At 31.4% G+C, this 26581-nt stretch overlaps 2 protein-coding genes across 3 annotated transcripts; one reads left to right on the top strand and one right to left on the bottom strand.

Annotated features, from left to right (window-relative positions):
• Positions 1-1447: 1447 nt before the first annotated feature.
• LOC100256609 (LRR receptor-like serine/threonine-protein kinase ERL2) lies at positions 1448-8938 on the top strand. Its single transcript, XM_002269504.3, has 27 exons — positions 1448-1843; positions 2297-2435; positions 2570-2641; positions 2736-2807; positions 2945-3016; positions 3114-3185; positions 3464-3535; positions 3704-3775; positions 3877-3948; positions 4037-4105; positions 4240-4311; positions 4422-4493; positions 4573-4644; positions 4728-4799; positions 5151-5222; positions 5334-5405; positions 5526-5597; positions 5675-5746; positions 5824-5895; positions 5987-6058; positions 6170-6241; positions 6334-6405; positions 6469-6542; positions 6659-6787; positions 6863-7201; positions 7654-8024; positions 8222-8938. The coding sequence occupies exons 1-27, from the start codon at positions 1735-1737 to the stop codon at positions 8591-8593; spliced, it is 2970 nt and encodes a 989-aa protein (XP_002269540.2). The 5' UTR covers positions 1448-1734; the 3' UTR covers positions 8594-8938.
• A 1441-nt stretch (positions 8939-10379) lies between these two features.
• Positions 10380-20042, bottom strand: LOC104882102 (protein TPX2). 2 transcript variants are annotated; one of them, XM_010664061.3, is made up of 17 exons: positions 19181-20042; positions 18106-18261; positions 16494-16635; positions 16078-16186; positions 15444-15494; positions 15189-15247; positions 14996-15074; positions 14842-14904; positions 14675-14725; positions 14415-14473; positions 14048-14126; positions 13896-13961; positions 13708-13770; positions 12748-12804; positions 12596-12640; positions 12298-12404; positions 10380-10684 (listed from the first exon to the last, which is right to left on the bottom strand). In XM_010664061.3, the coding sequence occupies exons 1-17, from the start codon at positions 19350-19352 to the stop codon at positions 10666-10668; spliced, it is 1377 nt and encodes a 458-aa protein (XP_010662363.1). In that variant the 5' UTR covers positions 19353-20042; the 3' UTR covers positions 10380-10665. The 2 variants fall into 2 exon arrangements, with proteins under 2 accessions (XP_010662363.1, XP_010662364.1); XM_010664062.3 differs by lacking the exon at positions 15444-15494.
• Between the last annotated feature and the right edge of the window lie 6539 nt (positions 20043-26581).

Genomic DNA, 26581 nt, shown 5'->3' with positions numbered 1-26581 from the left:
CTTATCTAAAAAATAATTGATTTTTAGTGATAATAGATCAAATCTTTTACAACAATATGACCTCCCTCGAACTTAAAAACAGTATTTTTATACATCAAATATGATCAAACCCATAACCCTTGACTCTTATATTAATTTTTTTTAATCGGGTTTTAATCTTCTTATTTGAAAAATAACTAATGTTTAGTAATAATAGAATAAATTTTTTATGATATTTGAGACTACGTGTTACTTATATTTTAAAAATTAAGAGGTTAAAAAAAAAGTAATAAAATGAAAAATAAAATAATAATAAATAAATAAATAGGGGAAAAAGAAAAGAAGAAAGGGGAAGACAAATGGAGGAAACCGAATGACCATTAGAGTTTGGTTGGGAACCAACGGAAGGATGATCCGACGGCTGGGGATACGCGTTGGGCATTGAACCAAAAGCATATAGGGTTAAAAATTGGGTCCCAATCCCAATATAATATTATATTATGATTATTAAGAATGAAATAATAATAAAAATATTATTATTATTATTTTTTAAATTATGAGCAGCTTTATACGTAGCCACCCCTGCTGTGATCGCTGCATTTTCTCCTTTTCTTTGTTTTTTCTAAATACATCAATCTCTTCCTACGCGCTTTCCTGACGCGCCTCTAACCAAGTCAAACCATATCTTAATAATTAAAATACTATAATAATAATAATAATAATTATTATTATTATTATAATGATTATTGTCCTTTTCTGACAAGTCCGCCGGTATCTTTCTGGTTTTATTTTTTTATTTTATTATCATTATTATTATATTTTAATGGTAAATGTTTAAATTTTCTGAGGGAATAATAAAGAGCATTAAATTAATAATTAGTAGTGATTGGTCACTTGAATGCTTTTAATCCGAAGGAATGTTCTGGAGATATTTTTCTTTCTTCTTTTTTAGAATAAAAATTATGAAAATATTTTTGGCTATAAATATAAGTTTTAATTATTTTTTACCTATTTTTTTAAATTTGTTTCTAAAAAATAAATATTTACATGTAAAAAATGATTAAAAGTAAAATATTATTGAAAAAAATTATTTAAAAAAAAAATTTTTAAAACACAAAAATAGATTGAAAAATATTTTATATTTTTAAACATTCTTTTATTATAGAAACATCATAGAACTATTTATCAAAATTATTTTTAAAAAATTATTTCTGAAGAAAATATTCCTAAACAGATTGTTTGAAAATGTTTTCTAAAAACGTCACGCAATAGAACGGGGCGCGTGGGGGATGAAGTAGAAAAGATGAAAGGACATGGGGAACGGGGGTGGTACGGGTGACGGCCGCTGTCACTTGACCCCTATCGCTACTGTTTAACGTCCCTTCACCGCCGTTTGCACTCTCTCTCTCTCTCTCTCTCTCTCTCTCTCTCGCTCTCTTTTCTCTCTCATTTGGTTTTGGTTTGTTTGTTCCTTCATTCATTTATCACTCATAAAACCACTTCCTTACTCTTCACGCCAAACGCCTGCACTCTCTCTCCTTCACCCATTTGCTCTACTCCTCTCTACTCGACTTCTCTCTCTCTCTCTGTCACCAACACTTCCAGCTAACCTTCTGCCTCTTTCACTCCAGTTTTCTCCCCACCATTGTTGCTTCTTGTTTTCTTCCATCTTCTTCTTTTCCTACTTTCTCTCTCTTCTTCCTTCCTCTACCTTGTTTGTTTTGTTTTGTTTTGTTTTTTTTTTGTTTTAACTCCATGATGGGTGAGAAACTGTTGTTAGAGGTGAAGAAGAGGGTTGTTGTGTGTTTGTTCATCTGGGTTTTCCTCTTTCTCTCCTCTCTTGCTTTCCAGCTCAATGATGAAGGTAATTTTGTTCGTTTTTTTTTTTCCCTATACGTTTAGTTTTTCTTTTGCCCTGTCTTGGTTGAGCTTGCTCTTTTGGTGACTGTGACTCTAAGCTTTTGCTATGTTTGGGGCTGTCTTGCTTTTGGTTTTTGGGAAAGTTCAAACTTGTTTTGTAGCTCAAACCACTGTATTGGATATGACCTACTGTTTGATTGCAGAGAAATTATGCGAAAACCAAAGAAAATGGAATTTTGTATTGCTTGTTTGTTTGTTTCCGATAGGAATGACAAAGAAACACCCATTTTGACTCAACTCAGTTAAAAGTAGTTCATTAGATTTAGTTTCTAGGGTTGAGCCCGAATGCTGAAGATGCCATGTTCAGAATGGCACCCCTTTTCTTTCTTTACATTTTCTCAGCAGCCAAACGGGTTAAATTAGTTGAGTGGTGTTTAATGAGAAGATGGTGGTGTAGGAAAAGCCTTGATGTCCATAAAGGCGTCGTTTAGCAACGTGGCTAACGCACTCCTCGACTGGGACGATGTCCATAATGCTGATTTCTGCTCGTGGAGAGGAGTTTTCTGTGACAATGTCAGCTTGTCAGTTGTTTCTCTGTAAGTTTCTGTCTCCTCCTTTTTCTTTCACCTTTACCCACTGCCAATGGATGCTTCATAGTTTCTTCACTTTTTGTATCTTGATGCATGATCCAAATGGGTCTCCTTTGATGCATTTTGCTTGTCTCTTGAAGGAACTTGTCAAATTTGAACTTGGGTGGGGAGATTTCATCAGCAGTTGGTGATTTGAAGAATCTGCAGTCCATGTATTTCTTTCACTTGATTGCTTTCAAGCTTATTTCCAACCCATTTTCTCACGACACATGATTAAGTCTGTTGTTTTTTGTTTGAATTTGGCAGAGACCTGCAGGGGAATAGATTAACTGGTCAACTCCCAGATGAGATTGGCAACTGTGTTTCTCTTTCAACTTTGTATGGTCCTCTCACCCTCATTTGTTTTTTTGTCTCTTTTTTATTTTCATTTTTTAATTAGCCTTTTTTCGGTTGTTTCTGTTTGCGCTAGAGTTGCTTGTTTTGTGGTTTACAAAGGGTTTGCATGTGTAATGCAGGGATTTGTCTGATAATCTGCTGTATGGGGACATACCCTTTTCAATTTCCAAGCTTAAGAAACTTGAGCTGTTGTAAGTAATGCTCATAAAGTGTGATTCATGATATATTTCATTTGAGAAAGATTTGGGTTCTGTTGGACAGGCAATTGAGTAAATTGTTTTAATGTAGGAATTTGAAGAACAATCAATTGACTGGGCCTATTCCATCAACATTGACTCAGATTCCCAACCTGAAAACTATGTGAGCTCCTTTCAATGCATGTTCTGTAGTATTTACATGCATTTCTGCCCATGTAAATATTGACTTTTGTAAGAGTGTGGTCAAGCTTTTGTAACTGTGGCTAGTGATTTTTTTTTTTAAATTTGATATTCTCCCAGCCTGGGTTTCATGATGATAAAATGTTACTAAGTAAAAAAAATTAGCATGTAGATGTTGTAAAAGTGAATTCCTAATCAATGCCCTTGGATTGTTTATTATTGTGTTCTTGACCACAAATAATTTGGTGACTGTCTTTATAGTGACCTGGCTCGAAACCAGCTTACGGGTGAGATACCAAGGCTAATCTACTGGAATGAAGTATTGCAATACCTGTAAGTAATAGCCGAATCCAAATATAGTCAGAATTAAGAACCTTGATTCTATAATTCCACCAGTAATGGAGTTTAGGTTATGGTAGGAGCCTTTGATATATTTCAGTGTTTCTCATATTGAATATACAACTGTGCTGCTTCATCCATTTGTTTTGTTTAACTTCACAGTGGGTTGCGGGGGAATTCATTGACTGGAACCTTGTCCCCTGACATGTGCCAATTAACAGGCCTGTGGTATTTGTGAGTGATATTACTTCCTTGTTATGCTATCTTTGCATTGGTTTTTCAAATGGATGTTTGTTTATTGTGAAACTGCATTTATTTGTTTACATTGTTTTCAGTGATGTAAGAGGCAATAATCTGACTGGAACAATCCCTGATAGCATCGGTAACTGTACAAGCTTTGAAATCCTGTATGTTTCCTTTGGATGACTCTTTGAGTATTTATATTTCTATATCTAGTAAACTTTTGATTAAATGTTTATTGATTGGGAATTTCAGGGACATATCATATAACCAGATAACCGGGGAGATTCCATACAATATTGGGTTCCTACAAGTGGCTACACTGTAAGCTTTCTAGTTTAGATCATTCTTTTGGAAACTGGACAAATGAAAGTTATTTACTTGGGGAAGAGCATTGATCAATGTTGTGAAATGATTGGTGACATGATTTAAGATAAAACTCTTGGTTCTTTAATCAGGTCACTCCAAGGAAATAAGCTAACAGGAAAGATTCCAGAGGTGATTGGTCTAATGCAAGCCCTTGCTGTTTTGTAAGTAGTCTTGCTGCTGACTGACTGACTTTCTAGTGGATTGGAAGTGGCCATATTTTATGCACATAAATTACTGAATTTTTTTATCCCTTTTTTCCTATTCTTTACAGGGATTTAAGTGAGAATAACCTTATTGGGCCCATACCACCAATACTTGGCAATTTAAGTTATACAGGAAAACTGTGAGTTTTGAAATTTTAGTGATACATGCTACTGTTTCTTTCTTATCTTGTGCCTTGATGCATTGGATTGTTAATTTAGGTACCTCCATGGCAACAAGCTTACTGGACCAATTCCACCAGAACTTGGCAATATGTCAAAGCTTAGCTATTTGTAAGAACTGTCAATCACTTTTGACTCTATTATTTTGTTTTTCTGTGCATGTATTTCATGGGAATATAATTTTTTTTTTTCAGGCAATTGAATGACAATCAATTGATTGGCAGTATTCCTGCTGAGCTTGGGAAGCTGGAGCAGTTGTTTGAACTGTATGCTTTTATTTCTACATGCAATCCTCTTGTGCAGTACTAGTATTATGGGTTACTTGATTATAAGGGATGGAATAATCCTAAATTTGCAAATCTAACCCTCCACATATTTTCCCTAATAATAATAATCCATTTTTGACAAAAACACCCTTCATACTTCTTTGTGGTAACTTTCTCCTCCAAAACTTACATAAAAATAATCCAAATGTTGAAGGGCATTTATTCCAAACAACGGAATACTTCTTCTCAAGTTCAAACATGAAAGAGATTATTTCTACAAATTTGGGATTATTTTATCTCTTTTAATCAATCAATTCTAGTATTAATCAGTTTGTCATGCTTGGTTTGCAGGAATCTTGCTAACAATGATCTAGAAGGACCAATTCCACATAACATCAGTTCTTGCACAGCATTGAATCAATTGTAGGCTATCAAATTTCTGAGTAGCAAACTCATCAATTTTTTATATTCTTCCCTCCACTTTTTAATGTTTTTAACTGTGCTTTTTTATTTATGTTTTTGTTTTTCTCAAAGCAATGTGCATGGTAATCATCTAAGTGGATCTATTCCTCCAGGCTTCCAGAATCTAGAGAGCTTGACCTATCTGTAAGTTTTGTGCTGTGAGTTTTTGAGTTCTTGTTACTTCATTTTAAACTTTGATGCCCAATGTCACAGATACAACTGCCCTATTTGTTCTGAAAGAGCTTATTTTTGTTGGACTGCCAGAAATCTTTCATCAAACAATTTCAAAGGCAGGATACCCCTTGAGCTGGGACGAATTGTCAATCTTGATACCTTGTAAGTTCTGTCAGATTGTGTGTTACACGTGGTAGGTTCAATCTGTAACAAGGAGCTCTTTGGATTGTCATGTTCAGGGATCTATCTAGCAATGGTTTCTTGGGAACTGTGCCTGCTTCTGTCGGTGATCTAGAGCATCTTCTCACACTGTAAGTGAAGCATTGTGAATATCCAATTACTATGTTGGTGATGGGATGCCTGATTTGGGAAAAGCCTTTAAATGTAGGAATTTGAGTAGAAATAATCTTGATGGCCCAGTGCCAGCAGAATTTGGGAATCTCAGGAGCATACAGACAATGTGAGTTGCAATCAAGATTCATGATTAGTTTAGCTTATGATATCCAAGTAAGCTGATTCTGATCTGCCAATATTTATTCTGGCCTTTGTAGTGATATGTCATTCAACAAGCTCTCTGGTGGTATCCCTAGGGAGTTAGGTCAGTTGCAGAATATTGTGTCATTGTAAGTATGTTTGACTATTTTAACGCTTTCCTTGACTTTGAGAAATTCTGTCACATGCGCTTTATAGAGTTGTGATGATCATTCTGGGTCTTATTGAAAATACTTTAATAGGATCCTGAACAACAACAATTTGGATGGAGAAATCCCTGATCAGTTGACCAATTGTTTCAGCCTCACCATTTTGTAAGGCTTCTGCTTATCCATCTATCTGCCTGTGTTCTGAAGCCTTTTTATTTTCTTTCTTTCTGTTGCATATTTATTCTTGTATATTTCAGGAACGTTTCCTACAACAATTTCTCAGGGGTTGTACCTCCAATTCGGAACTTCTCACGATTTTCGCCTGACAGGTACACCATCAAACCTTTCTAGTTTTACCAAATTTTTTTGTACTAATATATTTGTGTGTGCAGCTTCATTGGAAACCCATTATTATGTGGCAACTGGTTGGGATCAATCTGTGGCCCATATGTTCCCAAATCCAGAGGTACTCCACTAAAACTTTAGTTTTTTTAGTTCTGATGGATATAATTTTTTCTTTTTTGCGTGGTGATTGGGATTTTGGTGCTAATGTTTACCATCTCTTTATAATCTTTGCACCAGCAATTTTTTCAAGAACTGCAGTTGCATGTATAGCTTTGGGCTTCTTCACTCTATTATTGATGGTTGTTGTTGCAATTTACAAATCCAACCAACCAAAGCAACAGATAAATGGTTCTAACATTGTGCAAGGTATTTACATTCCTTGATGCTTCATTTATAATTTATTCTAATTCACTTCGAGTCCTCACTTTGTTTTCTTTCCAGGTCCTACCAAGCTTGTAATTCTGCACATGGATATGGCTATTCACACCTACGAGGATATCATGAGAATCACTGAAAATTTAAGCGAAAAGTACATTATAGGATATGGTGCTTCTAGCACAGTGTACAAGTGTGTATTGAAGAACTCCCGACCTATTGCAATTAAGCGAATCTATTCCCAATATGCACACAACTTACGAGAGTTTGAGACTGAACTTGAAACCATTGGCAGCATCAAACATAGAAACCTTGTTAGCTTGCATGGTTACTCACTATCACCCAAAGGAAACCTGCTCTTCTATGATTACATGGAAAATGGTTCTCTATGGGATCTTCTTCACGGTTAGTTAATCATTTTCCTTGGAAATGTATATGATAAATTATCTGATCTAAAGTTGATCCAATTATTTTGAGTTGATACCTGTTCAAATATTTTGAAAGTTATGTTTGTAAAGATGCGCCTATGTGGTATCTACTAAAGAATTTGGGGTATGTTAAACTATTTTTAAGGACGTGTCTAGGTATAGCATTTTGGGAGCAGGCATTATGTATTTTTTTTAAAATAAATTCTAAGTTCAGATGAAAGTTTGGATTATATAATACAAACATGTTTTGATGTCTATCACGTCAGCTAAATGTTATGCAGTAATGGTAACTCCAGAACAATGTTTTTTGAACTTACATATTTATAATAATGAATGTGATAACACAAGTATCAGCCTCAACCTCCCGAAGGGATTTCAACATATACTTTTGACATTTACTAATGCTTTTCAGTTTGGTATATGTGGCAGGACCATCAAAGAAGGTGAAACTTGATTGGGAAACCCGCCTGAAAATAGCAGTTGGAGCTGCTCAAGGACTTGCTTATCTTCATCATGATTGCAATCCTAGAATCATTCACAGGGATGTTAAGTCCTCAAATATCCTCCTGGATGAAAATTTTGATGCTCATCTCTCTGACTTTGGGATTGCAAAATGCATTCCTACTGCAAAAACTCATGCATCAACTTATGTTCTTGGTACAATTGGCTACATTGATCCAGAGTATGCCCGTACCTCGCGGCTCAATGAAAAATCTGATGTTTATAGTTTTGGCATTGTCCTTCTGGAGCTGCTGACAGGGAAGAAAGCTGTAGACAATGAATCAAATTTGCATCAACTGGTATGTTACTCTAACCCCAATGTTTGTGCTATATATTTTTGTTCCAAAACTTGATTTTTTTATGTCAGGCAAACTGGCTTTTATTTTGAAGGGCAAGTGCCATGCAAGAATTTATTAAATAATTTAGATTTTCAAACATCTCTTGGGTTATGTTACGAAAATGGTTAAGTAATTGATTTTTTAACTTTGCTGCTCAGATATTGTCAAAGGCAGACGATAACACTGTAATGGAAGCAGTTGACCCAGAGGTTTCTGTTACATGCATGGACTTAGCTCACGTCAGGAAAACCTTCCAACTTGCTCTTCTGTGCACAAAGCGCCATCCATCCGAGAGGCCAACCATGCATGAAGTTGCCAGGGTGTTGGTCTCTTTGCTTCCAGCTCCTCCAGCTAAACCCTGCTCCTCTCCTCCAAAGCCTATTGATTATGCCCACTTTGTGATGGACAAAGGCCAGAAGCAGCAAAATGCCCAGCTACCGCCCCATGTCGAACCAGACAATAATACCTCCTCCAATGATGCCCAATGGTTTGTCAGGTTCCATGAGGTCATATCCAAGAACTCCCTATAACATTTTGGGGTTCCATCATCAGAAAGGAGAAAATCCCAAATTTTGGTTCAAATGGGTTGCTTCTCTTTTGGCTACATGGAGTTGTATAAACTCCCTTTTGGTTTTTGGTTTTTAGCTCTTAGATTTTATCAGATGTATGATTGTGAAAGACAATTGTGTTGGATGTAGAAAATGAAAAAAGAGAAGAAAGAAAGAAATTAAGGACTAATGGGCAGAGGCAGCTGGTTTTTTCAACATATTTGTACAAGTAATTCTATGTAGTTGGAAAGGGATTGGTGTCAGTAAATATTTTGTTACAGAGTGAATGCAAGGGTATTCAGTTATTGCTTGCTTGAATGCTTGTCACTGAAGTCTTTGTCTGAAAGCCTGTTTCTCTGATTCTGAGTACTATAGATCATCTATCAGAGGGGTACATAGGACACAGTTGGCTGTTCTATCAGAGGGGTACAGAGGACACAGTTGGCTGTTTGGGTTTAAGTTGCCTTGGGTACTATTCATAAGAAACTGGAATAATAAAACCCACAAATTTTGTCTGCTGATGACCAGGTAACAACATTCTGGTTTGGTTGGGAATGCACGAGGGCTTGTGGGTTTCTAAAGGATTGTGAATAGTGCTAAAAGTTAAAAACTAGTAGTATTATTTTCTTGATTCTTGCCTTTCTTGTAGGTAAGGAATATGATTTAGCAGTAGAATATCATGATGAAAGTCACAACTCGTTATTACATGGGCATTATATTAAAGTCTTCGGGTTTGAATTGTAGGTGACCATGGTGCATAGCATTTGACATGTACTCTTGTTCATGGTTATTAATCCATTCAAAACTAAAAATTAGTTCACTCTTGTAAAAGAATGCGGACAACCTCTTCTGATCAATTGGGAAACATGGTTGTTATGTGTGCCTTGGCTCGGTCTGAGGAATGGTTGAACTCACAAATAACGTATTGACACTTATTGTATTAGACATGGTTTGTTAATTAAACAATTTTACTAGCTATCCCTGAAAAGAAGGTGATCCAATCATACCTTTCAGTAATGTTACCTTTTACAACTTTATGTTAGTCACTGGCCTTGCTTTCGACATCCCTCTCCTTGCAATTAAAGTAACGACTTCAAGCATGACTAACTCCCATGCATCAAGCTATTCCCAAGGGTCAACTTGATCATCTTCCCCACAGACCCAAGATAAGAGAACCCCAGGAGGAGTCATCAACTCCAACTACCGTCCATATACAATCCATATTAGATCTGACCAATTGTCCATCCTACCTCCTCTATGTTCTTTACAGCTCATCTTTGTCTCCGTAGAGTCTTTCAATGATAGTTCACTAATAGACTAAGGGATAAGTAATTCACATCCAAATATTTCGAATATCAATTTCCAATTTCTAGTCAGTTTTGACTAATATGCTAAATGGTAAATGATCTTTAATCTGAAATAGCCAATGGATTCAGATTTTTACATTGTACAATTGGATGTATATAGTATTGGACTCGTGAGTATCATTCAAGAGATCCATGCAAAAAAAATTACCCTTTGTTAACAATATGGGAAGAGAATGAGAGAATAAATGAATACAGCTTTTTCTTCCTAATTACTATTTTAGCATTAATATTGTATGTTTTCCAAATGAAGCAAAGATCCCATCTCCTTCAAAAACTATCTTTTTATCAAGAAAAAAATGTGGTGGATTAGTTGATATTTAGATCGGTTAATGAAAGAGTCCAATGAAGAAGTCTTTGAAACAGTCCAAATCATTTCAATATGTTGAATAATGTCCCTAATCTGCATGAATTTGAAGGAAATTTTCCATTATTGCTGCCTAATGAAACCGAGAAAAGGCTGAAGTGTTTGAAACCTTGAAAGCTGTACAACTTTGATCTTTCAAATTTTTTATAAAGAGATGCCCTATGATTTCGGGATCAACACTTACAAATAGCACAATCTTTTGTCCCAAGAACAGACTCAATCACAGGGGTGTAAAACTTACATCCACAAATGCAGGAACTGCCCACCATCCATAAACTGCAGTAGTTCACATGTGAGTTCCATAACTTTGACCTCATTTATTCTCAGTGGATGTCTAAGCTCCTGTAATAATTTTTTTTTGGTCAGGTTAAATACATCAAAGACAAAAAGATAGGACCAAGGTACAAAGATACAAACAAATAAGACCATGGTAATAATCATGAAACTTGAAAATATATACGTGGCAACACATAATTGGTGGTGCCTTTTCGATACCCTACTGAAAGAAAGTACCGTTCAATACTGTCGATGGGCCCAAAAGGATATTAGGTATGAAAATTGAAGGACTGCTTCAAAGCATCATCACATATAATTGCAAGACTGAGTGTGGACTCTTATCACATAAATTTTATATAATATATTAATTTGCAAGGTATTTTATCATATGCCAAGTGCATGCCAACACATTTCAAATAGATTTAGACACTGCAAAAGAGTGACAAATATTTTTCCTTTCTATCAAGTAGTTTATCAGATTGTGAGAGCTGGAAACAATGTAAGGGAACTCATTATCACTGTAGATACTAGAATACTTCCGGCATAGTGTGCCCTACCATTTCAGAGACTCTTCTTTTTGCATCTGAAAGTCATCAGCAGTATGTTTGTGGAGATCAGATTTCCTATCTAGATTTTAGCATTTCCCAATAAATGCAAAGAAACCACAGCAAATAAACTTCATGAGCAATGTTGAATGGCATAACTTTTAATATACGAAGTCTAAATGATTTTGATATACATTATTAGACCACTACGTAGCAGCTTAAACCTTTAGTTATGTTTGATCCTAGAAAAGTACTAAGGAAAGATAAGAAAAAAAAACACCTTAAGGAAAATAATTTTCTCATGTTTGGTTTTATTATAAAAAATATGAAAGAAAATCAAATATAACTAAAATTAGTTTATGTATTTTTAAATAATTTAATATTATATGTTAAATGGGTTTGAAATAAGATAAATTTATTTTTAATTTTTCTTCATTTTTTCCTTTCTTTTTTACTTGTCCTCTCTATTTTCTTTTTTTCGCATATTTCCTCAAATTTTCTAGGAAAGCATTAAGAAAAGAAAAAAATGTTAAAGAAAATGATTTTCTCATATTTGGTTTTAGTATAAAAATTATGAAAAAAAAAGTCAAATATAATTAGAAGTAGTTTAAAACTTATATATCTTCAAATTATGTAATATTTAAATGGAAGATGAAAATAAGGGAAATCAATTTAAAGAACCATGCAAAAATAATTGATTTTTATACCCATTTTTATACCCATTTTTTATTTTCCTTCCATTTTTCTTTTTTATTTTCTTTCTCTCATATTTTTCCTCAAATTTTCCAAAAACCAAATACAATCTTTAGAAAATAGTTATCTAATATGACATCAGAATTAGGTTTAGTGGTAATGATTTCAAACCTAGGTCAAGTTTTGGATATCAAGATAATACTACACTGAAATTCACCTACTTAAAAGTTTTAACACAATAGAAAGGACATCACAGAGTTTGTCAGGAAACTGGAAACTTAATGCAGTTCGTATATGTTCAACATCTTTTTGTACTTCACTAGACATTAAACACAGATTTTGAATATATTCAAAACAAAAGGCTACTAAGAGTTTCAGGTAATGTCAGAAAGTAAAATAAAAGAGAAGAACCAATTTAGACCACAATGCATAAGGTTCTACCTGTTAACGTTTGTCCAGGTTTCAAATTTGGGAATCCTCATGCCAGTTCCACATTGATTCTGATTCCCCCATGACCTCTGTGGATTTTCTTTAACCACATTTATCATCTACAAGTTGGATTCTTGAGGTTATGAGCCATTACATAAAAAGGAGTAAGAATTGAACTGTCACTCGAAATATTAAAATGGTTCTAGTCTTAAAAACCTTACCATTGGTTTTAAATGCTTAGAAACTATTGAAACCAGAGGTAACATAAAAATTAAACTGGAACATGGTAAAAGTTCTCACAGTTACATACCCCATGTTCTTGATGGAAGGGACCTGGTGCATTCTCTTTTGAGCCCTTTATTCAAACAATGAATGCATTCAGAGTTAATAAGAATAAAAGTATAAACAAAACAAAGCTTCTGTGCTCCACAACTGATATTTTTCAATTTTCCTAAACAAAACCTTATTGGGATGAAGCATTTTTGGCTGGGAAGACTTCACTTCAGACTTCAGAGAGAGCTGACAATCATATTAAAAAAGAAGATACCAAATAAGAGTTGTGATAAATATTGTGAGATAAGGTTTACAAAAATGCAAGGTAAAATGAATAAATACTTCTAGCAAAAAGACTGTAGATCCACTTTTATGCTACGTTTGGTTGGCCAGATATAACATGAGATAGGATATAGTATATCATATCCTATGTTTGGTTAGTGATGAAATAGGATAAGTTATCCCATCACTTATCATATCCTATGTTTAACCAAACATGGGATGGGAAAAGTGGTGGGATATATTATCCACCCTCTATTTTTCATCCCTTTCATATGGGATATGTTAATCCCATGGTAAGATATGGGATATACATATCCCATGTATCAAAAATTTATCTTTTTATCAATTTTTTATTTTTAATATATTTATTTTATAAAATAAAAAAAATTATTATAAATTAAATTTATGATTAAAAAAGAAAAAATAAAAAAAAATTTATAAAATAATATTAATGTATGATATATAAATTATTTTTATATATTAAATAACATAAAATAAAAAAATATTTGTAAAGTTTAAATATTTTAATGATAAATATTGTTAAATATAAATGAAATTTCATTTTTTTTTTAAATAGAAAATATTTGAATGTAATATAATTTTTATTTTAAATGTGGAAAAATAATATATATTTCATATTATTTTTTATTCATTTCACAAATTAAATGTAAATATAATATAATATAGCATATCCCATTGGATATGTTATTTTAAAATATTATATCCATAGAATATGTATATCTAAGGATATCATATCCCATTAGAAATCATATCCTTGGATATATAAATCCTATCCTATCTTATCCCGCCAACAAAACATAACCTTAAGGAATAAATAGAACTTGCTCAACTCAATTTGTATCCTACCTTACTAAATAGTTCTATTGGAGGATCATGCGGAAGCCCATCATCAGTTGGAAACTTGAATTCCTGTGAAGCAATGCAAGCAACATTTTAAGAAAACACAAGAAGAGGCCAAAAATAAAAAATATGAACTACCCCGAATAATGAAGTAATAGTATTAACAAGCATAAAATTTGTTTTCAAGGAATTACCACAGGTACTATGGCTTCTTGTTTGATATTGCGGAAGACGCCAAGGCCCAATTTGCTTGAAAATATCTATATCAAATACTATGGCTCCTGATCAGGGAACTGCTAACAATACAAACTAAACAAAAGGCCTAGAAATGTTGATGGTAAAATACCTTCTTCTTCAGAGGGTAAACTCTGACTCTGTGAACTATATCACAAATCTCCTGCTTTGAGGCATTAACGGAGTCTGGTCTGCACAAGGATGATATAATCATTGAAGACAGCAACGACAACCAACTTGATAAACAAAGAAATTTTGAATATGAGAACCAATGATGTTGGTAAAGTTTAACATGGAAAGTCTATATATGACTGTTTACTACATGAGATAAGAAGATTTTGGATCTTTGACAAAATATGAAAGCTCAAGAAGCTAAAACATTAAAATGAAGAATAGAACAGAATACATAAGGAAACTGTAGAAGAGGAATTTCAAGTTTGAATTGAAACTGACAAAAGTTAAAAGCCCAGATGCATTACCTTTTGGAGTCTATGGTTGGATTTTGTGAAATAGAACTAGAGTTAGGTGGGTTCACTCCCTGAAATAAAAATATTATTATCTTCCAACAATTGGAAACATTAAAAATATCTTAAGGATATTACCACTATTAAGAGTGGTACTGCAAAAACATACGGAACAAATATCTTAGAAAATGGCATAACTTAGAAGAATCAAATTTCAAAAATGTTTTATCCAGTTCCAAATATGGATTTGGTAAAGTAGTGCTTAGTTAACCTACATGATCAGATGTATGTTTCGGAATCCCTTGTGATGACTTCAGTTGAAGCACCTAAGAACCAATAAAATAAAGGGAAATAATGAGTAGGAGGATTGAGAAATTCCATCAAGAAACCATATGATGAGGTGCTCCAAAGAAAAAGATCCACAAGCAAAATAACATGTTACATTAAACTCTGGCAACGGTGTTCTGCTTCTTCTTGTGAGGAGTAGCGAAGGAGCCTCGAGAATCTGCAAAGCCCAGAAGACACGTCTTAGCATTTTAAGCTTAATCAACAAGATTTTTCAAAAGAACTCATTTTTATTCATTGCAAGCACCAACTTTTCTGTTCAAGGGGCGTGCTTTAAAGGAACGAGCATTTGATTTCACAGGTTCATTTGACAGTGCATCTTTCTTCAATCTGAAATTCAAAACAATCAACATCTTCTCTACAGCTTATTAGTAAAATATTTCTATTCCTTACTCAAGTTATATGACTACAAAGATCAATAGATCTTAGAAGAACAGAGTATACCTATGTCTTTGTGCCCTGTGTGCAGTTTCTAGGTCAGGCTCTCTTGGAATAGTAACTGCCTGCAGAAACGAACCAAGAAATGCTCAGTAAATTTACAGATATATAAAAATCTTAAATAGTTCAAGTTAGAGTAACAGAAGTCTCAGGTAAACTACAACTGGACATTAGACATGGGCTATCAGCAATAGAACATCCAAAATAAAAAGGTAATATTCATTACAAGACTGGTGTGTACTTCTTGATGCAGATATTCACCTTTTTAGGTATCTTATGTACCAAAAAAGCTTGGTGCTTCAAATGTGAAACCTGCTTTGCATGATCATAAAAAGTATTATTATGGTGCTGCATGAGGAAGTGAAAGAATCTATTGAATGTCATACGGAACAATATTCTGATACAAAAAGGGCAATTCAACATTACCAAATCTTGCATGCATACACTTAACCTTCATGTGGACTGAGATATATTGGTTCTAGCTACAAGACATAATGTCAAAAATCAAAGCATACTGAAGTTGCAGATAGCAATTCAAAAATTTATAATCTTAAATTCCTTCCAGTTCCAACCATTTCTTTGTTTGCAATACCAAGGACAATTTCCAAAAGCTAATCTAAATTTATATATATATAAAACTTTTAGAAATTTTCAGTTCTAGAATTCACTGCATTTGCTTCCTGGAAGCACATAACCTACTGAAGATTTCAAATGTGTTATATATAACAGCATTAATGACAATTGTTGTTTTAAGTACATCAAACTATAATGCTTATGTACTTGAAAGTTCAATGTGTGGACAACATCTTTATTCACACAATTTATACAAGACTTACGACCATAAAAATATATACATAGAGAAATCAGAGACACAAAGATATGGACTAAAGTGCACCTTATGCAAGAAACCTCCCTCAATCTTTTGCCTCTTTGTAGCTTGGTTTTCAATCATAGAACGATTATTTGAACCTTTCTCATCAATTCCAAGTAATGGCTTCCGCAACCTAGTAGTTGAGTAAGAACAAATGAATGAAGAAAAGAAAAACAGAGAAAGGAAATAAATAAAGTGGGAACAAAAGGAAGACAGAAGAAGCAGACATAAACTCCTAACTAAAAGGGTAAACTAAAATCTCAAAAGGCATAAACATGTTTTATGAGATCAAATAAAAGAATTACAAATGATTTAACTAATCTTTGGAAGAAATTTCTAACCCTGTCCATAACTTATGTTGTGGATAACAAATTTAAGGATTAAATTAAAGACCAGCCAATATTATTAATCAATATAGTTTTAAAGAAAATAACTCATACCTTCTCATAAATTCACTGGAATGAAATTCCCATAGTTGATTTTGTTTGGCCAAATGACTTGCTGTGGGTTTCATGAAAGTTGAAGTTCTTGATAAGCATGACTTGGACTTGAACAGAGATTTTGCTTTAGCTTTTGGAATATCTTTAGCCACATGGTTGAATCATAGAAAAGCACAAACAAGTAGCCAGTTACATAAATAGAGAAACAGGTATAATAGAAGGACTACAAGAAACTTATAAAGATTCACTTGTAGAATTCTTGCTGAAGTTCATGTAATGTGGTTTTATACAGAGTAGAAATGTTTACCAGTTACAGAAGGCACACACACACATATGAAACTTTTGAATGTGCAGAGATGAAACAATCAGAACAAACAAAATACCAAACTTAAAGGAAGGAAAGGGGTAGAGACTGGGGCACAGAGAGAGAAAGAGAGATGAAGCATGTTAATCGCCAAAAAATATATAGCACGTTCAGCTGCATAGAAACTTAAACTCTGAGGTCATGCAACATAGTTGTACAAGAACTTTAAGGTCATCCTCTATATTAAAAATGCTTGTCAACAGCATGAGCTTGGTTTCTTATTAGCTTGACCTAGAATATTGGTTAACATACACAAGCCAAGACGCAGACCAAATGCAACAGTCAGTTGCTTGAGGAAACCATTCTCAAGTTGAATAGCATCATGAACATGCAAATACCTGCCAATCTCATTTGTGTTATGTGGTAAAGATTGAAAAACTTCCCATACTATCTATTTGGAGGTTGGAAATTTCACCTTTGGCCTATCAATTTCAACCTAATTTCTGCAGGTTTTTACCAAATCATTATTGTACCCAACTTTATCTTCTTCTAAAAAAAAAATTTGTTGAGACTCTAAAAAATGAGCTGAATTTTGGCATAAATATAGAAAACAAAATGTACAGATCAGGTTTAATCAAGGATCACATCATGGAGAAGTAAGCAATATCTTCCCATGAACATTGAATAAATTTCACCAAGGATTCAAAATTAAATTATTGATACAATATAAGAATGAACTCTGTTTAAAAAGTTTTTTTTTTCCTATCATGAAAAAGGGGGGAAAGAAGAGCATAGGTGACATAAACTACCTAGTCCCTCCTTTCTTTTCTTATAAAATGAGGCTGTTAAAGCTAGATATATGGTATGGCTACATTGTTCTATCCTTCACCAAAGGAGTTTTGACAAGATTCTGTAAACTTTGGGAGGTTTGACAAAAATTTAACGGTTTTGTGTTGTATTGAGACCAACTGCAATTGATTCCACGAACTTGAATACATCACAATATTGATTACAACCTAACCATGTTTCATATGAAAATATAGCCTTTTTTTTATTGGAGCCAAGTTTGAAGATTGTAACCCTAAACCTATTTAATGTTAAAAATGCACAGAACATGGAGGAAAATACATAAATTATGTATCAATCAGTCATTCTTTCTGCCATCAAAATGCACCATAAATATTTTTTGTCTGGGTATGCACTTTTATAGCATAATATCAAACATAAAAAAATAAAAATAAAAAACAGAAGTGGCATTGGAATGTTAAAATATCAACAACTATTTAGGGTGAACAGACCAGATTCTACCTCTGTTTTTTTCATCCAACGCAGAAGTTTCAGTGTCCATGCCAGTATCTGAGTTATTGTTGATTAGATTAGCATTTTTGACATCTTTGCATTGTGGATAGGTCTTCTCATTTTCCAAAGAACTGTCTGCTTTCCAACACAACTCTACTATAAAAGCTGTAAGATTGAAAATAAAAATAAAGAGTTCATGGAAAGTTCCACAAGAAATCAATTGTTGTAACAGATAATCAATGAACTTAGCCAGACTGAAGACTATAGCACGTTCCACTTAACTATATTTATAATTATAGTACAAATCAAGAGAAAAGTAGCCAGTCCAGAAGGAAAAGATGAATGTTACAAACCCATGATATAGGAAACATAATCCAAATTTCCACAACTTTGAAGTTCAGTATTAATAAATTGCGAGGCCAAAAAAAAGAAGAAAAAAAAGGGCAATTGCCAATTTAACTTTGTAGTCTTTGAGTGCGTTTGGGAGTAATTCTAGAAAGTATTTATAGCATTTCTAACACTTGAATGATAAAAATTTTCAAGTATTAAAAATATTAGAAACGTTTTTTAGAATCACTACCTAACGGACTCTTCATTATCTTATTTATTTATTTTAATGGGAATGATGAAAACCAAATCAATAGAAGAGGGAAGCCTATTAACAAAAGGAAACAGAGTTATTCACAATTACACCAAGTAATATCCAATTCATCCATATCAAAACTAAAACTTAGGCCGTGAAAATATGAAGTCTGTTCTTTTTTATGTTGTGAACCAATTCAATTGCATACGTGCAGATGTTACCAAGACCTAATGTCATTTGAAAATTTCTAAGTTGGTGGTAAAGATTCATCCAACTATGAAAAATTATTTGCTCGCACAAATCCCGTCCGCCACTTATCCTAACAATCTCCAATTCAACTTCTTTGTTCACTGAGCCTACAACCTTTCGCGAATTAAAACTGAAAATTCAAATGTAAAGTCTAAATATGCATTGAAAATCATCAACAGAAAATGACAAAATAATTGAAAGAAAGAAAAAAATCAACTTTTAAACGTAAGAACTTGTTCTTGAAATGCTTACGCGAAGGCGAATAGCTTTCGGCAGATTCAAACCAGCACTCGGCTTCTTGAGCCTCTTCCGACAATTCCGGCCGGGTGAAATCAAAGAACTGAGGAGCATCGAACTCGTAGTCAAGATCAATTTCTTGAGCCTCAAATGGAACTTCAGGAACATCAGTCATTGCGTCATCCATCTCTTTAGAATTCCGGTGGACAGTTCTCCTCAGAAATGAAAAGAAAGACTCAGTTGTTTGCTTTCATATAAAAATATCACAAAACGCCATCAATTCCTCCGTTTCTCCCCTTCTCTTTCTCTCTCTAGCTTTTTCTCGGATAAAATGAGAAACAACGGTCTGGTTTATTCCTCCAAGCGAAAAAAACCAGTGGCCACCACTTTCACATTCCCTCATAACACAAGAAAGAAAACAACTATTTCCTTGTATCAGACCGCCAAACCAAAAGCCATCATTGATTTCTCTGTTTCTTTTCTTTATCTTTTCTGAGGAAAATGAGAGAGAAATCTCTCCGGATATTTGTTCTCTGGCTCAAACGAAGAAAAGAGAGAGAGACGCCAACGCGACCTTGACCATCTCCCTCTCCCTCTCTAGTTTTTTCTCAAGAAAATGAGAGAAAAAACTCTCATATTTCAGGAGAAGAAACCAGAGGATGTGATATTTCTGCGATTGTGTGTAAGGTCGTTTTCTCGAGAAAATGAGAGGGAAAGATAAGAAAATTTCAGAGAGAGGTAAGAGACTTATAGCAGCGAAGAACGGCGTGAATTTCGCGAACAAGAGAAGAGCAGAGCCGAGAGAGAGAACAATGTCAGCTGACGGATCATCCGAATTTTGAAACTATGGGTCCCGCTTTCCCCGCTGTTCTTTTTCTATCCCCGTTTTGCCCCTCCCCCTTTTTTTCACATTTTTCTTTTTTTTGAAATTCTGGATAAAACTGGCCTTTTTTGGTTGCGTTTGCAAACGCAACTGAATTTTGTTTTCCTTTTAAACAAAATGCAAAAAAAATAAAAATAAAAATAAAAATTCTAATTTAATTTGTAATTTATTTTAACATTACAAACATCGATGACAAATATGTCTAGGTTTTTTGGGTAATTCCTAATTCAATATTACAGCGTGACACTTTTAAAACAATTAAGATTAAAAAATGAATTAATATAAAAAATAATAATTTAATATTTAATCCTTTTTAAGCATTTATTTCTAACATTACTAATTACTAAATTTACAGTATTAATCATGCCAACTATTTTTTTTTTAATCCTTCCTTCAAGTAATTGATTTTTCCTAAACTAGGCTAAGCATCCTAATACCAATGATATTATTGATTTTATTACCAAAATAAAAATATTAATACTTTCGTTAAAGGAAAACCAAAAATATCTGTTATGTAAAATTTAATATTTATTAATTAATTATTTAAGTTGATTTTAATTTAAATTTTATTGATTTAAAACTTATTATTTAATTTATATTTTAAGTATTAAAATTATTTAGTAAAATTAATTTAAATTTAATTATAAATAATTAAATTAACATATTTATCTTCATAAATTATCATTAGAGTAAAAATGGGTTGAATAATAGTAAAGGTTATGGATGATCAAAGAAGTTAATTATTTTAATTTAAAAATAAATAAATTATTTTTATTTAAAGTTATTTTTTTGTCGTAATATTATTTTTATAAAAAAAAAACTATAATTTTGATTTTTATGAGGAAAAAATCACGGGCTTGACATAGGTCGGACGGCAAATGATTTGGCCTAGTAATTTAAAAATATTTGAAATTTAAATCGAATAAAAACAAGGCTGGCATATAGGGAATAAGTGTGATACGTTTGTCCTTTTTTGGAAATTTGTTTTATCCGCGAACAGAGAGTTAGCTTTCCGGGGAGCGCAACTCTGACAAAGGCTCTGCAATATCGGCGGTTTCCGTAGTTGGGAGCCAACGAGGAAATAAGAAATTACACGGTTATCCTTAACAGATGTTTCATATTTTTGTTGGAAATTAGACGAAGGAGTTTTGTCCGTTTGTAGAGAAGAACAGGGAGGAGACACGCTCCTGCAAAATTCAAATTGAGGGAGGCTTGACGCTTGGCTCATCAAGGGCTGGCTTCCAAATACTTGAATTTATTGGATGACAATAGCTTCCCAACAAAAACAATAATTAAGATGTTTTTTGAAATATTTTAAAGACTTTTTTCTAATAACATTACTACTTTTCCCTTTAATTTTACAATAATTCATAAATAAAAAATTAAGACATCGATGTCATGGATAAACCTCAAAATTTATCATAATTTTATTTTTATATTCATTTTAAATTTAATTTTATTTAAATCTCGATTATATGATATTTTTGATAAATTTATTATTTAATTCTTAATTTCTATTATTTTATATATATATATATATATATATTTTTTAATTATTATTATTATTATTATATTTTTTTTCTTCATTTTCTTTTTGACTCTCTCCTCTATTTTCTCTCTTCTCCACTTACCTCCCACCTACTCCCTCATTCTCTCTCCTCCCATACTTCCCCTACTGCCAGTCGTCACTATCGACCGACGACTCCTTTCTCCCTTTTGTCCTCCTGCGATTTCCCTCACCTTCTCTTCACCCTTAGTCTTCTTTGCATGATTTCAAAAATAAATAAATAACTATTTTGCTTCATTTTATCTCATTTTACTTTTTCTTGCTTTCATTTTAATAGTAATAATTGTTTGTGAGATTTGAATTATTAAATTAATATAAAATTTGAATTAATTTACTTTTAGTGAATTAACATAAAATTTGAATTATTTTTGTTTTTATATAAACCCATTCTATAATTTTATTGGTTGAATATAAATTTATGACACGTATAGTATGAAATTTCATGAAATAAAGTGAGACTCAAAAAACCGTTAATGGAATATTGAACTTATTGTAAGTTTATTAGAGTACACATTTTATTTTTCACTCCTATTTGATTTTATTTTTATTAGTTTCTATGAATATTTGTGTATATATATATATATATATATATATATATATATTTACTCATTGTGTACAAAATTAAATATCAAACAAACCTTAAATTTTATTTGAATAAAAGGAAAAATTCAATAAACATGTTTTCATAAAATAATGGTTTAGAAAATATTCTTTTTAATAAAAGTAAGTTTTCTTAATAAAAAAAAATGGTTTTAGAAAAATCTAGAAAATTGTTTTTAATAAAATTCAAAAATTTTGTTTTTAATAATAATTGTTTGAAAATTGTTTTGTAAATAAAGTTAATTTTTAATATAATTGTCCAAAAAATGTTTTTTTTTAATGAGATTAAAAATAATATTTAAAAATAGAGGATTTAAATAAATTTTTTTAATGAAAATAAGATGAGAGTTATTTTTGTAAATTAAAGTTGTAGAAGTCATTTTCTTAATAAACTTTGATTGAATTTTAACATTTTTGTAAATAAAGCAACAAAGGTCTTTTTTTTAATTATTTTTTTTTTTTACAGATAAAGTTATATTTTTTAAAATAATTTGTATAAATCACATTTCTTAAATGAAAATAAATTAAATACTTTTTTAAATAAAATTGTAAAAAAAATATTATTTTCTAGTAAAAGCAAGTAAAAATCATTTTTATTACCCAATTGAAATTTTGTATTAAATTATTTTGATAAAATAAGTGTAAATAACTTTCTTGAAAATTTAATATAAATGAAGTTGAATCAAATCATTTATTGGAAATAAAGTGAAACCTTTTTGTTCATAAAAAAAAAAAAATTGAAGTCATTAATTCAAAATTATTTTTAATAAAATCCTTTAAGATCTCTTGAAAACTATTTTTTTGATATATCATTTTTTGTAATTATTTCAATAAATCAATTTGCATAATCCTTTTGTCATTTATTTTGTACATTCTTGTAATTTGATTTCATTATTATTTTCATGTATATTTATTTGTATCATTTAATTAGTTATTAAGATTGTACATATACGAGCTTAGAAATGTGTTACCACTATACCTTCCTAATAGATAATAAAGAGTTTTCTTTCTTATTTTGTTTTCTCTTTAAAAAATAAAATAAAAATAAGTGGCAATTAAAAGTTTTTTTTTTTAAATCAAATTTTCATAAATAAAAAATGAGTCTCACCATCAAGTGGGAACGCATGTGAAAAATGTGGATGCACACTATGACATTGAATTTTGCATATCAATCATTGAAAGTGTATGATCAAATATAGGTCATTTGATGAGGGTATAAGCAACAGAATTAAGATACAAAATAATGAAATATATACAAATAATATATCAAGATATGAACAATAAACTAAGACAGTAGCCAAAAACACAAAAGAGGAAATTGAGGGTCTATTTGGTAACTATTTTCAAAATAATTCTAAAAAATAGTTTTTAAGAACTGTTTTTTAAAATTGTTAATATTTTGTAGAACTTTAAAAACCTAAAATGTTTTTAATATTTTTAAATATGCTTTAAAACTAATTTTTATATCTAATGTTTTATTCTTAATCACTTTATATGCTTATATAATTATTTTTTAAAAACAACCCATCAAACAACAAGTTAAAATAATATAAAACAATTAAAAGATGTTCTTAAAAAATAAAAACAATTTTTTATTACCAAACATGTTTTCTTACTTTTTTGTCATAGAAAACAAAAAATTATTATCGAAAATAGTTATCAAACACAAGTTGCTTTAAAATCTTCTCGTTGCTAGAAAACTTAAATACTAAGAAAAGAATTACGTTATAACTTGATCCTAAGTTAAAGCACCAAAAAGGAATTATGTTATGATTTGATTCTTCCATGGACTCATACAACTTGTAAATTTATTCCAAATATAGTTGAGATTCTCAAAAGAAAAAAAAATATAACATTTAAAAAAAAAATAAAAGATGATAAAATAAAAATTGTTCAATCTTTAATATACTAAAATTGTTTTTGTAAACAAATTTTAAAGAGGCCATTCGTAGAGGGTTAAAAATTTTTACGACATATATTTTTTGCCGCACACATCAATGATATGACTCTTATGACATCAAATTTTGTCACCTAAAATTCACATGTCAAAAGGACGTGCGTCAGGCATTCAAGCCCCATATCAAAGAAGAATAGCCTTTCAATCAAATAAGGTTATATGAATAAAAGTTTCATTAAAACCCAATTTTGAAAATCTAATATTTTATCATTTTTTAATTTTATTTTGATAAAAATATCTTCAATTTTTTCTTGTAGAAATAAACGATTTTATTAATATATATATATATATACTTAAAATAGTCAAATACATTTATGTTAAAAATGAATTATTCTTAAAAAAAAAGGAAAAAGTTAAATTCATAAATATGAGAATTATTTTATTTTTTTAATTAATTAATTTAAAAAATAAATAAAATAAATTTAAATTTTTAAAAAATATAATAATCATAAGTAAATTTTAATAATGGTTAAGATATTAAGGAGTTAGAAACTTAATCCAATAAAATTTTCAACAATCAAAAATAGGCTTAAAGATTTAAAATTTGTTATTAAAGAATTGAAAACTTTCATTAAAAATTGAAGAATCTGATATCTTATACAAAGATTTAGAGGTTTTAAATTTGAAAATTTTTATGGAAGATTTGGAGATTAAAGATCTTATTTTAAGATAGTATCGAAGATTTTATATTTTTCTAATAAAAAAATCAAGCATTAAAAATGCTTTTAGGTTGTATGAGTACATCGGATTCCATATTTGTCGGAGAGAGTCAACGACACTTTTTCTTTGTACGAATGTCATGCATGTGAACGTCCTTATTTTCTCGATTCTCTACAACCTTTAAACTTTGTTTATTAACGTAGTTTTCGGTCAACCTATGAATTAAGAGTGCGACAATTGTGTTTTGGATTCTTGGCTCCAAAAATTAAGTTTGGTTGATATAAGTTCATCTAATTCTAAGATCTAGAAAAAGTATGAAAATTAAAAAGGAGATATGAATTTTTTATCTTTTCAAAAATGATATTTGCTCATTATAAATTTTTTTTTTTATTTCTTTTATAAACCTTAATAAAATGTAATATAATTTAGTGATTTAGAAAAAAATACATTATTTTCTAAAAAACTAAAAATAAATTATTATTATTATTATTATTATTTAAAAATCAAACATCTTGGAAAATATATATTTTTAAAATTGTGTATATAAAAATAACTAAAAATATGTCAAATTTATTTTTTAAAAATGATATATTTTTTTTAAAAATAGTTTTCTAAAAATAATAAATTTTTAGAATAATTATTTAAAAAAAATTAAGATAAAAAAGTTTGTGTAGACCCCGCATTTCGGCTCGATGCGTTTCCCACTGATGGCGAGTTCGATTTTTATTTGAAAAATTGATTTTATTTATTAAAAAGAAATGACTTGGAGTCGCCACTTATTTTTGTTTTATTTTTTTTAAAAGGGTAAACAAAATAAGAAAGAAAAACCCTAAGTGTGACTCCTTATTTTGGAAAAGGTGGTCTGTGAAAAACCGGATCGGGTTCGGGGGCCAGGTTACTTATCGGGAAGGTACGGTGAAGAGCGTAGCACCCCTCTAAGTCCCTAAAGTCGGGTCTCTACTAATAAAATGAAGCAATCATGACAATTGATATGGAAAGTCAATGACTACTTAAATCAATCATGCACATATGAGAATCAGAATATATATAAAGAATGATCGGGATGAGAGTGGATGCGTACCTGGACCACGAGCCACAGTGCGCTATCAAAAACAAGGTTAGTGATCAAACACAAAATGATTATGTGTATATCAAGGATCAGGGTAAATCAATCACATATAGCTAATGAATCAATCAATCGGTCAATCAATCATGAAGTCCCATATGTAGGGCCCCCACCAAAGCCCATTTATTTTGCATGAACCAAATCTATAAATTCCATCACTAGGAATTACAAAATTTGATTCTTGCTTATTTTAAAACAGTTTAAAAACAAGGGAGATGAAAATTGCATGCCCAAAAGGAAAAATGGCATCAACATTTGATTAAAAATGAGGCTTTTAAAACCTAAAATCTCGAAAGATGGAAGATGGGGAAGTTGAGGTTATTTAAGAAATTGGAATTTGGAAAATCATTTAAAAATGGGGTTTAGAAAAATTACTTTTAAAAAAAGGGATTTGAAAAACTATTTTTAAAATCAAAGAGGAAGAAAATGAAGGTGACACGTGGCCTCAACGAGGCCATGCAAACCAAACCGGAGTGGGATCTTAAACTTAAGGTATCTTGAGCATTGACTGAGTGTTACTCCATTCCTGCCTGTAAAGAAGACCTCCCGGAGTTTTCTGAATATCCCTAATGCCCTTTTCCCAAGCATGAGCGCATGCATAACTCAATCCTCTGCTGATGTTG

Source organism: Vitis vinifera, chromosome 16 (genome assembly GCF_030704535.1).
Source record: "Vitis vinifera cultivar Pinot Noir 40024 chromosome 16, ASM3070453v1".
NCBI classification, from domain to species: Eukaryota; Viridiplantae; Streptophyta; class Magnoliopsida; order Vitales; family Vitaceae; genus Vitis; species Vitis vinifera.
This window is presented reverse-complemented; position numbering and strand designations above follow the sequence as displayed.